Raw genomic sequence first — 13,920 nt, 5'->3', positions numbered from 1 at the left:
AGTTATTGCAGAGGTAGCTGTAGTCGGAGGTCATATTAATCAGTTGTAGCATTGTAGCTCTGTAATTGTTCCTCCTAGACCAATATATTTAGTGGATCATTTTCTTTTGTTACCTTAGTGTTAGCTTGGAATGGGATATAAAGTATTTTAGTTACTGTTATGGTTTAATTGTTTAAATTGTTGTCAGAGGTTGTCACTAACTTGAAAGAAAATTGTTTTTATCAGCTCTACAAACTCTGTGGTTGTATTTGTAGTCAACTAACACATAACCAATGAATACAGAATGAACAATAATTTAGTCTTTTGAGAGTCCAAATAATAATTGATTGGTCTTTTAAAGAGATCTTAGGAAACATGTCTTCTCCGATTTCTTCCCTCTAAAACTTAAGTTTCCCAATTCAACTTCTCCATTTCACAGTTCTTACATTGTTGTCTCCCTTGGTGGGGGAAATAAGTTTTTAACTTGAATGTTTCCACTTCTCTTTGCTTTCTGTGTCATAAACCACTCACTTTTTTCCTCTTACAATATTGAAAACAGAAAATCTGTTCCCTGAAATCAACCCCTCTGTCATAACCTTCATTTGATTAAATCCACTCATCGATTCTGTAAAGTTTCCACCATGATGCATTAGCCAGATATTCGTGTTTACCGTCGAGACGCAGAAATGAACAAACGTAAATACCCGACACGGCACACTGCTTGGCAGTTGGCACAAGTGTGAGTGACTCAGTGAGTGGCACAGGTGGCCGTGTTGGTGTTAGTGTGTTGGTGACAGTGTTGTGGTGTGGTGGTGTGCCATGTCAGCTGGGTAGGACCATGGGACTGGGCATTATGTCATCCCCTCCGACTTCTCCTGGAAATGCCATCAAGAATGTGTTCAACGGTGTTCAGTCGCAAGCCACCAGGTAATAGGCGATTTGAATTTTTGGAAATTTAAGTTGGTTAAAAACACTGGGTCCAGCAATTCATCTGATTTCTGTCAATGGCTTGCGTGAAATAAAAATCTTATGAAAAATGTAAATTAGGTTATTACTGGTCTCGTGGAAATTATTAATAATCTAAAATATTTCTAATAAGATTAAAGTGGTGGCTTTTAAAACCCTTTAAAAAACTCTGAAGGGTATAAAACTCTCTGGGTAAAACTCTGAGGAACAGTTAGGGAATAGTTTTTATAGTCACAAGTAGATCAAAGTTGCATGGTGATGGGATGGAGGTATGCCTAGACAGACAGGTTCAATTATTTATGGATTATTATACTATCTAAAAAATCAAAGTAATTTGGGTAAGCAGTTAAATGTTATATAGTTATTACAAAATTATATACTAGAACAGTAAACACTTCTCTTTTGGTTTGTTAATTTTATAGAAAAGTACTTAATTTTTCCTCAATAAAAACTTAAAAATTCATTTATAAAAATTGACAAAGCATATTGCATCATATTCCAACACCATTAAATTAAATTATTAATAAACAAATTTTAATTTATTAATTTTTCTTTTTTCTGACCATTCAGCTGTTCCATTGGAAGGATATTTTTATAGCATTTTCTCACAAGAAAGGACGGTTCTTTAATGAGGTATTTTATAATAATGATTAATTTCAAAATACTGGATTCAAATAATATAACAAAACTGTCCACACAAAAACCTAACATCATTTGTTATTAATCAAATCAAATTAATGTTTGCCATCTAAAACTATTATTTTTTTATAGCCCATGTAAAAACAACACAGTATTTTTGAGTGATAAAATCACTGTTAAACCAATGTAACAGATTTTGAGTTGCACATTGACGGACTATTGCTGTAGTCAGATTCTATATTTGTACCACCCACTCCCATGTGTTTACACCGAGGTGTGCCATCTTTGTTGGGCTCGCGATCTCGGTCGGTCTTTCAAATGTTCAGATGCTAAAACAGAGCTCAAATGTTCACAACTTGCAAGTCTCTTTAGCTTCTTCTTTACCCCATCAAAAATATGTACAAGCGGTAGTAAACCAACTCCACATTCTTAATATGGAAAAATTAAGTAAAGGTTTGAGGGAATGATGGGTTTGTTTAATCAATCAAAAATCTATTTTCAATAATAATTACCAAACTGTATTGTGATTTTTGATGTGAGATGTTCAACTATTTTCTTCTGGCCTGAGATTTTGAAGTGTTTCTGAAGTAATTCCACGACAAGCACACAAACCAAAATAAAACCTTAAAACCTTGATTATTGGATACCAACATGGCATAAACTGTGTTGACTTTATTTTTAAGCTTTTGAAGTATTATTATCATTCAGTTCAACAACATATTTCATCCTTCAGACATTCGCACTAGTGTACTTCTCTACTTCAGTATAGAACACCAAACTTACAGTATAAACATCTGAAGAAAAATGTACTTCTTATAGATGAAAAATTAAACCAATAACTTTCTTTTCTAGTCACAACTACTGTTTTAATCACTGTTTTATCAACGCTTATTCACTGATACAGTCTCAGTGACCTTGCCAGAGCCAGGATAATAGTATGCAATGTAGATAACACCGTTGTTTACGTGGATTGAAAAGCTGTGAGTCACATCCTGGCGGGAAATGTGAATTGTGTTTGCGTAGGATAGCGAATTGCTCAATGGGCTAGCTTTGGTTACATAATTCTGTGGAATCAGTCGGAAATACTGGTTGATCCATGAGGCAGTTGAAGATTACATCAGCATCCTCAATAGCTCAGAGATAATTTTTGCTGCGGTTTATTAGGAGTGTAAATGCTCCTAATAATAAATTTGAATAGAAAATTGAGATCCTAATCAGAACTGTGTGTGCGTAGGATAGAGTAACAAACATACATATATTGGTATGTGCAACTTGTATTTCAAGAGGTGCGTTATTTAATACACAATTATTTAGCTTTGGTTGTTTAATTCTGTAGAATCAGACAGAAGTACTAGATGATCCGTGAATCATTTGAGTAGTAAATTCAGTATAACTGAGAAATGAATTGTCGTAATGGTAAGTCAGGGGTTTAACAGACTTATAATTAAGTTGTAAAATGTATCTGGGCTTTTTTGAGTATTGTTGATTAAAAAAGTATTTTTTTACAAACTTTAAAAATAAAGTTAAAAAATAAGTTGCGAATGTGACATTGGAAATTCAATTTGCCTTTAATTAATAAGGCGATGTAGACAAGTCCCTCAGGCTCAACAGGCCACCTGTTGGAGATGAGTGATGATCCTTGTGTCTTCTGCGGCATATGACATTATCTGTAGTTTTAACCTCTAACATTGTACGATTTTGAATTTGATTTTTTAACAATTTATTTCAATAATTTCTTTGACAAATATAATGTTTGTTTCTTTTCTTACTACATGAACACATATAACACAATAAATCCCTTGTTAGTAATTTATTTGTTAAAAATCAATCCAACCAGTTGTGTTATCCACCTTGTGATGGTTTACTTTACGTAAGTTAGATTATTACTGCTCGGCTAAAAGTTAAAAAATAAAATCACCTATCATATTTTTAGTTATATTAAATGATACTTATATTAGTTAACTTTAAATGTTTGTTTAACATTTAATTGCACACATAAACGTATACTCCGACCTTAAAGCAAAGAAACTTACAAATGATGATGGTACAAATTAATTTCTGCTGATAATAAATAACTATCTGAAATGATAAAGATGAATTTTCTCGGTTATCATGTACAACAACAAAAAACTTGTCAAACTTGTATATGTCTAACAGAAAGGTATTTTTCCTATAAAAGCAGTCAGGCGTGTGACAGCTGTGGCAGGTTTTCTGTGAACTGTCTGCTTTTCACCTGTTTGTAATCACTCGAGGTATTTTCTAAGTGGCCATCGAGCTGGATCATTACACTGTGTCTGATGAAATACTTCATGAGTCGGTCCAAGAGTTTGGTTTAAACCAATACAGATTTGTTTATGTTTAACTTCTTAGTATTTTTTTTATATTTGAAACAAATGGATTCTGAGTAACCTTTTGGCAACCAAAAGAAATTACTAGGTGGTATTTGAACTTCTTTAAATTTTTGTATTTATCAAAGTAAATTAAAAATAGCTCATCTGCCAAAATTTTAAATTTCTTAAAGTCTTAAAATATGCATTAATAAAATATTACATCTATAGATATGATGTATTTAATCTTGAAATAAATCGTAATCTTAGTTGTTAAGTAGTCATTGGAATTGAATCGTGTAAGGAGACTTGCCATCCTGTTGTTGGCAACTTTATTGTGTGTTTCATGTTAGTGTCACGGTTTGAAGTAAAGAAATTGACTACATATTTATCTCTTATTTAGATTAGGTTTCTACAAGGACACACCAAAGTGTGTATTAATTTTACTACATTTTACAATTCTTGATCTTTGGTTGTAATAATAGGCAGATCTCGATTGTACGTATTGCTTATTTTAATGAAAATATTTTGTATATTTGGATTAAACCGTGTGGCATAATCAAAACTAATCTAATTTCACCCCATGCTTTAAATAAAACGTCTGATTGGAATTTCTTCCATTTGTTTTGATTTTATGTACGGTATTTATAAAGGGATTCCGAACATCTACAGGAAAATATCTTTCTACCAGCATACGTAGATTTTCCCTGCGATGCACACGAGCTGAGGAAAAAATTTTAAAGAAACATGCTTATCTCTTAATATATAGGATGATAAATATTTAAGTATAATTATTATGTTTATTCAATTGTACATAGTCCTGGAGGGTTACAAATTCAATTTCAGGCAGTCAGGGGGGCTTAAGCACTTCCTCTCCGTTACAGGGCAATGCTTCCTGTGTCCACCACCCCCCCCCCTCCCCTCTGAAGTATAAATAAATCAAACTCCATCTCGGGACATCATAAATCATGTACAGCAGACTGTACATTAGAACAACCCAGTGTGAAACTGGTAATGCTCGGCTGTTAAACTATTTTAATATAAATATATTTTGAGTTACAATGCTTTGTGTTTGAATAGTGAAGGTATAGCGCAAAATTTATTTGTCACAGTACTGTACTATGGTAATGATTTTGACAATATTTTGGTCATGACAGTCAATAAAATCTCTTTGCATCAGCTGGTATTTAAAACAGCTAATAGAAACACTGTAGCAGTACTTCCATTAGAAAATGACTGGATCTTTGATGGCCTGTGGGGCAGAACAGGGGTAATTTTGGACACTTCTGATATTTTTCCCACCGTCCTTGGACCGTAACCTTTAGAATGAATCCTAAACAGCCTAATATTATAATATGCTACCTTTTTCCTAGCTCAAGATATTTTTTGGGGACCGATTCACTTACGGAATTGAATATATAGATCTGCCTGTGTAATGGGTTTAAACTTCAGGTTTGATAAGTAAGACCCATCCTCTACATAATAGAGTATCAATGGGTTTACAATCTTACACCATTAAATTACCTACATTGCCTATTCCTTTGCTAAAATACCCCCGCCGCAGCAAACCTGCAGACTTAGCGAATTTCCATCTGCCTGATAAGATTTAAACTAAATTGTCTCCTTAAAAATATCACATTTATTCCCTATTTAAACAGAATTAGTTTAATGAGTACTTAGGTTTGCTGCAACAGGGAGGGTAAAAAAGTTTTTTTTAATGTAAAATATTAAAAGGTACTATGGTTTAGTAAGAAATTAATGTATTTTCCAAATTTGATCAAAATATGTTCATAAACAAGCAAACTACAACAGTTGACTTATTCTCCATAAGAATAACATGGGAATTTTAAAATAACAATTTTTTTAAATTTTCTCCGTAACAATTAGGCGCATAATAACGCTTCAATATACTAAATTATTTGTTTTTTTAAGCTCTACAAAATGGTTTAAAAAGAAATTGTGAAATTTTGTGTTTTTAGGGTCAAAAATGGGAAAAACCTATTTTTACCCCATAAAACCCCCCATAAACCCCCGTTCCCATAGTCCGATCAAAGTTTATCCTGCCTTACACCTTCAAACCAAATTTTATCAAAATCGGACAAAAATTACTTAAGTTATCGTGCGGATGGACACATATATATATATATATATATATATAGATATATAAAAATTTGAACGAATGGTGTTTTTGGCCTCTGGGGACATCAAAATGAAAAAGTAAATCGGTCCCAGGCTTAGGTCTTACCATGAGACCTACGGTAATAGCTACTTCCCTATAGGGAAATTCGCTAAAAAACAGAGTCAAAACTCACTGGTGTTTGCATAATATTTGAAACAAACAAACTGCAGATAACGCTAGCGAAATTGAATTTAACTGTTTAATTGCACAACAACTAATAAATCACATCGAGAGAGTTATCAGCTGTTTTGACCCTTGTAATTGTATATAGTGAGAGGATCAGTTCTCCACCAATCACCATGTCATGCACTCCGCCTCCCGTTATAAGGTGATCTTACTCATTTACGACTATTTTAGCCTTTTTATATATAAATTCAAATTTATTTAAAAAAAAATTGAAATCTTACTACACATTGTAGTCTGCTGTAGAACAAAGAATAATATTACAATAAATTTTGCAAGTTTGTTTCCTAATTATCTATCTATATATTAATAGGCAAGCATGTTTCTTTAAAACCTTTTTTCTCAGCTCGTGTGAATCGTAGGGAAAATCTACGCATACCGTTGGAAAGCTATTTTCCTGTAGGTGTGCAGAATCCCTTTATAAATTTAAATAGGCTCAAAGATAAGCACAAAAAATGAGTTTAAAAATTTGAAAAAATTAACATGGATCTTATGCGTTGCTATGCTGGTTACGAAATAACAACGAAATATAAACAGAAAATCAAAACAAATGGAGGAAACTCCAATCACATGTTTTATTTACAGTGTGGGGTGAAAATAGATAAGTGAGTACATTACATATTTTTGGTCGAGTTTCGACCACTGGACGACCTCTCGTGATAATTATTATATAGGTGGTTTCTTATAATATTAATAGAAAATTTTATGGCTGTTAAAGATATTAAATATAGCACTTGATTTTCCAAATTGTTGAGAATTGTTCCTCTTGATCCAGTTTCTAAACTTAATACTTACTTAAGTTGGTCTCCTAAACTCAATTCCACTTTCATAGCCCAGTATGGGTCATATGGGATGGTCATTGTATTAACATTACTGCAAACAGCATGCTTAATTGCTTATTGTCATGCAGGATTCTGGATTTGTCAACTGTTTTTGCGACTCTTGACAATTTCTTAGTTGACACTAAGATCATAGATGTTCCTTACCACACGAAGAATGTGAATAGAATAGCAAAAGCTCTAAGTCTCAAAAAAATATCTAAAATTTTAGTTTTCTAAAAATATATCAAGTTACTGTAACACAGAAATTAATTTAACAAACATACTTTTGAGGATATGGAGGTAGAACCCAATTCCCCAATAATTTAGGATCATCCCTCTCCAATCAAATCTTTAGGAATCCAAACGCCAAACCAAACCATCCATCTGCTCATATATTCACCTTTTCTAATTCACCTTGGATGATTCCAAGTTGAGGTCGTCATGGTTGCAACTTAGGTCAAGGTTAGGACAAGTTCTCTCTATGAATGTTGAGAAGCGTTTGACCTCAAATGTAGCTATTCAGAAATAGACTGACTCACATTCTGCACTAACCTCTCGTTTTAGTCCATCTGTTAAATTATTTTAATTGCCTCCCCCCTCTCCACCATTTCCTCTACCTTCCTCTCCTCTCTGTCTGCTCAGTGACAGTGTATAGGGGAGACGAAGCTGGCAGTTTCATTATTCGTTAGTTTTCTTTCATTGTTTCATTAACCATAATTGTCATAGCTAATGGAATCCCATCCTTGTTGGCATTTGGCAATAGAACATACAATGTTTAAAATAGTTGTTTGTGTTAAGCTAACCAAACACAACTGTAAGGAAACATGTTGAATGAATATTTGAAAGTTACATTATGGAAAGCTATAAAACAATAGCAAACAAGTTGTCTTCGTACTTTATTTTGAATAGATCCACTCTATTACCTAATTTAAATTTATGTTTCTCATTTCAGAATTTCAAAAGTTTAAGAGGTTTTAATTTTCTAGTAGTATTTATCAAAACGACCTATGTATCATAATTTAGTTATGAAAAAGAATATTCAATCACATTCTTTTCAATATTGTTTTTTTTAACAAGAAGGTATACAGTTTTTCAGTCATTCTGTTGTTAATTCTAGTGGCAAAGAAAGTAAATTAGGCCTTTTAATTGATCCGTGAAATTCAACAACCCAGAATATAAAAATAACAAAATGTATAAATAGTTTTTCAAATATATTACAAAGTTCATTGTTTGACATTTACTTGTCAGTAAAGTTATAGCTCTTGTTTATTTATGACTCTCTCATAAACTTGAAGGTTATCTAGCTGTGTTGAGGTTAACAAAATTTCATTACTGAACCTTGTCTTGTATTTTAGGATCTTAGATAACGCAACTACAGTTAAGATTTGGTTGTATTGTGTATTAAATTTACAAAATGGATATTAAATTATTTTTATCTTATAGAGAATAGTCCAATAGTGTTTTATAAATTTAAAATCAGGACCCAATATTTACTATCTCAATATTACACTTTGCAGTCCAAGTTTCATTAATAGACCAAAAGCCGATTGAAAAGTGCCTAATAACACTTTCAACTTTTTATATAAGACAATTTAGATTGAACACCTAAGTTATCCTCTGACCCAACCAGTGAACTATGAAAGCCACAAGCCAGAACTATGCCTCATTCATTCGCGGAAGGGGAGATGATAACCATTTTTCTGCAATTGTGGGAGGCCTTATCTATGTGCACACGACCACTGGGGACGATTTAATGATGTCTTCACGGCAGCGAGGGGTGATCAGAATTTGACCGCCATCGCGCAAGACGATAATTATGTCTACACGGCCACGAGGGATTATCAGAAGTTTAACGCGGCCGTATGCAAATACAACCACAAAATATTTTATTTTCCAATTTTTTGCCCCCCCCCTCCAAAAAAAAGCCAATTGCCTCGCACCCTAGGCATGTGCCTATTCGGTAAATCGGCCATGGTGGTGGATATCGTGCCATTATTCAGTGTTAAGTCAAGCTCTCTCTTGTGCTAGCACATCTTAATTATAATGATACTTAGTTTAGTTAGCCTTTGGTTTTTTAATTGAACATTTTATGCGAAATATTACATTAAGAGTCATATCTAAAATTTTTTGGAGTGAGTCCAGATTGTATATTTAAAATAGTTCATCTAAGGATCTAAAGACCATGTTGGCATAATCATCGTAAGTCTTGTATCGAAATATGTTGGTGGTCAAACTAAGCCTACGTTGGTTTGTTACAGGTGGTTCAAGCACATATCAGATGCTGCCGAAGCTTACAAGACTAGGGAAGGAAAGCATCGACGCCAGGACACCAGCACTCACGAAGACAACCATGACAAAACCAAAGAGTAAGTAGCTTGACATACACATCCATTGGCTCATTGTTTTCAGTGTGAAAAATGGATAGATATTTGTTAAAGGTATTTATAAGTGTCCGTGGCAGCAAAACATTAAAATACCACCCCCGCCGCAGCAAACCTGCAGACTTAGCGAATTTCCATTTGCCTGATTGGATTTAAACTAAAGTGTCTCCTAAAAAATATCACATTTATTCCCTATTTAAACAGAATTAGTTTAATGAATACTTAGGTTTGCTGCAACAGGGAGGGTAAAAAAGTTTTCTTAGATGTAAAATGTTAAAATGTACTGTGGTTTAGTAAGAAATTAATGTATTTTCCAAATTTTATCAAAATATGTTCATAAAGAAGCAAACTACAACAGTTGACTTATTCTCCATAAGAATGACATGGGAATTTTAAAATTACAATTTTTTTGAATTTTCTCCGTAACAATTAGGCGCATAATAACGCTTCAATATACTAAATTATTTGTTTTTTTAAACTCTACAAAATGGTTTTAAAAGAAATTGTGAAATTTTGTGTTTTTAGGGTCAAAAATGGGAAAAACCTATTTTTACCCCATAAAACCCCCCATAAACCCCCGTTCCCATAGTCCGATCATGCTGGTTCGCGAACTCATTCAAGTTTATCCCGCCTTACACTTTTAATTTTATTAAAATCGGACAAAAATTACTCAAGTTATTGTGCGGATGGACACATATATATAAAATAGATATATAAAAATTTGAACGAATGGTGTTTTTGGCCTCTGGGACATCAAAATGAAAAAGTAAATCGGTCCCGGGCCTAGGTCTTACCATGAGACCTACGGTAATAGCTACTTCCCTATAGGGAAATTCGCTAACAACGTTTCACATATAGACCTTACTTTCCTTGAATATAAATAAAATAACAAAATATTGGAAAGTCAATTATGAATTTATGAATATTTTTACTTTTCCACAAATTAAAGTAGCCTTTTCTTATTCTATACATCTAAAAATTATTTTTTTTGTTCAAGAACTGTACTTTCCTTTATCTTCTTAAGAATCTATCTAACATTAAATTGCTATTATTATTTATTATTATTCATCTAATAGTATTCATTTTGCAAATTACTCAATACCCTTTCTACTTTCAACATTACACAATATTTCATCAAAGATACCAACCACAGAAGATGTATTTACAGTTTAACTCATAAATGTTTACAGACTAAATGGAATTCTGCGTAAACATAATTTGTTTACGTTAATTTTCCTCAAACAACAAAGTAATGTTGTTATTTCATGGTTTGATAGTCACTAATTACATTTGGATATTAGTGAAAGTGATTAATGTATTTCTGCATAGCCACGTTCGGATAGAAAAATGGTATCCCAATGAATCGATAAATAAAGAAACAGAATTTTCTGCACTCTGATTGGAAAGATAGTTTGGATCAATAACAAATAATGTAAACTAGAAACTGGGAAAATAATTTGGATTCTGTTTATGAACAGAGAGTAACAGACAAAAGCGAACATTTCATTCCAGCCCAGACTTTGCTAATATTAGAAGAATCAATATCAGAAATGTTGTTAAAATGGAAGAGAGGAATATTGGAGTGGAATTTACTTTGCAAAATTGTATTCCTCCTTTTTGTTACAAAGCTCTCTAATGATTAATGGAACACTTTTGAAATTTAAAATTTAATCTTTGTTTTCTTAATAGTCTTAAGTCACGAGTTATATCAGTTCCCATCTGTACTATTCATCTTTATCCAATGTTATACAATTAAAGCTACTCTTGTTATTTTACTCTTGCTTATTATTCATTAATTACTTATTACTTCAGTACAACTCATTCAATGATCTACTAATACATATACTTTTCTTAAATAGAATAAGGCACTAAGAAAGCTCTGAAGAACGCCATTTGTATTAACTTACAAGTTGGTTTGCAAAATAAATTATTCTCTGTTTTTTACTGATAAATCTTACTGCACCTTTCAGTCAAGTATGGAATTGAAATGATGATGATGTTTTACTGATGTTGCTCCTAATCCTATAAGTACCCCCTATAAGGGGGAGCAAGCTGGCGTAGTGGCTAGAGCGCGGGACTTCAGTCCCTGAGGTTCCGGGTTCGATCCCCACCAAGTCACCAATGGAATTTATCTAAGTGAAATGCCGCAACCCCTAGGTCTAGCCTGAAGTAATGTGAAAAACAATCCCAGGCTCTTGCCTAGCGTCCTAGGAAAAAAAAATTCCTATAAGTACACTTTAGATAATTTTCAGTCTCCCCCTTCCCTTAAAAAGTCCATCCTAGAGCTGGTACTTATTTCAGTAGAATCGGCTCTAAGTAAAAAGAAACTATTCATTCGTGTACAATGAGTGTACCAAACTGACAACTGAGGCAACTCGTCTCTCATTTACAAGGGACAAAACGAGACGTAGGAATTGGCTAACTCAAGAGATCGCTAACTCGGTCGTGTGTTGGAACTGGCTAACTCTGGAACTGGCTAACCGTCTCAGTCAGGAATTGGCTAACTCCGGAACCCGCTAACTCGATTTTGTCTCGCGGCAGAATTCGCTAACTCTGGAAGTCGCTAACCCGGCCGCGCCCACTGCATGGAGCGTTGCCAACCTTGCACGACAAAATAATCGTACATTACCGTATTTCAAAATATCAGTGTCAATGAAGATACAGTAAATGTAATTGTTTTTGTTATCAATTCCACTTTCAACAGATAACCAGCCCAAAGTAATTCAAAGACAATTATTAAAAAATCATGAAAAGTGTTTTTTTATTTAACTCTACAATGACCAGTTAAATGTTTATGATTTTGATCTTAAATATAAATGCCATAAGTATAAAAGAAAATAATAGAGTTGAAAAATATTGAAAAGGTACTAAATAATAAAACCTCTACGAAATTAAGCTAAAATACACGCTAGTTCTCAAACACGGAAAACAAATTTAATCGTAATGTCATCAAACATCAACCATCAGTCATCAACCATCGTAACTTTCATAACTAATTCATAGATTTAAAATTAAATGTTCGTCGTTGAATCGTCCAACTTACGTGTAAAAATATGACATTAGACTAAGCTTTTATCTAGGCCTAATAGTTTAAGCCAAAACGTTGTAGGCCTACTAGTAAATAGTTGCCTAATTCTAAAATGTGTTGAATTTTTTAGTAATAATGTTACATGTTTTAAATAGACTAATTTTTAATTCAATCTATAAATAAATTAGGCCTACAACTTTATAATATTGTATTGATAAATGTGTATTTAAATTCAATAGCTCTATTTAAAAATACATTACCACCACAATGTATTTCTGGACTGACAATTAACGTGTAAATTTTATCATGATTTAAGATTCAATTTTATGATTCAACGTTACAAGCCCAGTATATAAAATACGAACTCAATAATTTATTTGCAGAAGTTCAAAAAATGGTATTTATTCGAATAAAAGAAACAAATGGCGAACTACGAAAATAGATATTTCATAACATGTAAAAGATCCAAATTAAATGTACATTTTTATCTTTTTGCATACCATAAAGCTACTATTTAAGTAAGAAGCCCAAATATAAAACATACTCCCCTATATTAGTATATTTCTAATCCTTATGGATCAGCTGAAAACAGTTTTATTGTTAGTTCTGTCCGGTGCACTGTCTTTAGAGGTCGTGTTTTGTTTACAATTGTTTCTTGTTTCCAGTCATTTAAAACCTCGTTTAACCAAATAAAATGTTCTAATCACAACTAATAACACGTCCCCTAGTTATATAACCAAACAGTAAAGAGCAAATTATGAAGTTAACTATAGAAATAATAGAAACACAAAAAAAAAAGATTTTGTTGACACTAGCGATCAGTGTCACCGGACATGAACTAGACGCGAAAAACGAGTTTCAAAGTTTACAATGGGATATAAAGTTTACTTGTGTTGGTTAGTCTATGGTAAGACTATAATGCATTTTCCACCCTAATAATCATGAGAATAATGTTAAACATACTTCTCAATATATTTATTTGATCAACTACGTTGCTCTTACTCCTAATTAATCGTAGGATACGACATTATGGTACCGATACTATATAGGTACTACACTTTCGGTAACACTGGCCAAAAATATTCGTGCTTGGCTCCCATTGGACAGCCCGCGAGGCTTCTGATTGGGAGTTAGCGAGTTCCGCCGAGGGACCGAGTTAGCGACTTCCGTACGAGGACGGAATTCGCTAACCCGGCTCTAGAGCCGGGTTAGCGGGTTCTGGAGTTAGCCAATTCCGAAACCGAACAAGTTAGCGAGTTCCTCTCATCGACCAAATTTGAAGATAGGGCTTTTAACATGGGGTTAGCGAGTTCCAGAGTTAGCCAATTCCGCGGACCCGACAAAACTACTCTATGAGATATTTTTGTCTGGGGGGATTATTGCTTGATGTCGAAAAATTCTTGTAGATTTAGAATTA

At 33.2% G+C, this 13,920-nt stretch overlaps 1 protein-coding gene across 1 annotated transcript in view; it reads left to right on the top strand.

Annotated features, from left to right (window-relative positions):
• Nucleotides 1–13,920, top strand: part of LOC129001808 (rho guanine nucleotide exchange factor 12) — a 421,244-nt gene that overhangs the window by 399,330 nt on the left and 7,994 nt on the right. Inside the window, exon 30 of the mRNA XM_054429256.1 lies at nt 9,353–9,460. Within this exon, the coding sequence (XP_054285231.1) occupies nt 9,353–9,460 (108 nt within the window). The remainder of the gene's footprint in view (nt 1–9,352; nt 9,461–13,920) is intronic.

The sequence above is a fragment of the Macrosteles quadrilineatus genome, unplaced genomic scaffold (genome assembly GCF_028750875.1).
Source record: "Macrosteles quadrilineatus isolate MER2022 unplaced genomic scaffold, UCM_ALF_1.0 Scaffold_8__2_contigs__length_117827958, whole genome shotgun sequence".
In the NCBI taxonomy this organism is placed as follows: Eukaryota; Metazoa; Arthropoda; class Insecta; order Hemiptera; family Cicadellidae; genus Macrosteles; species Macrosteles quadrilineatus.
Note: the sequence above shows the minus strand (reverse complement) of the source record. Positions and strands in the feature narration are given on the sequence as shown.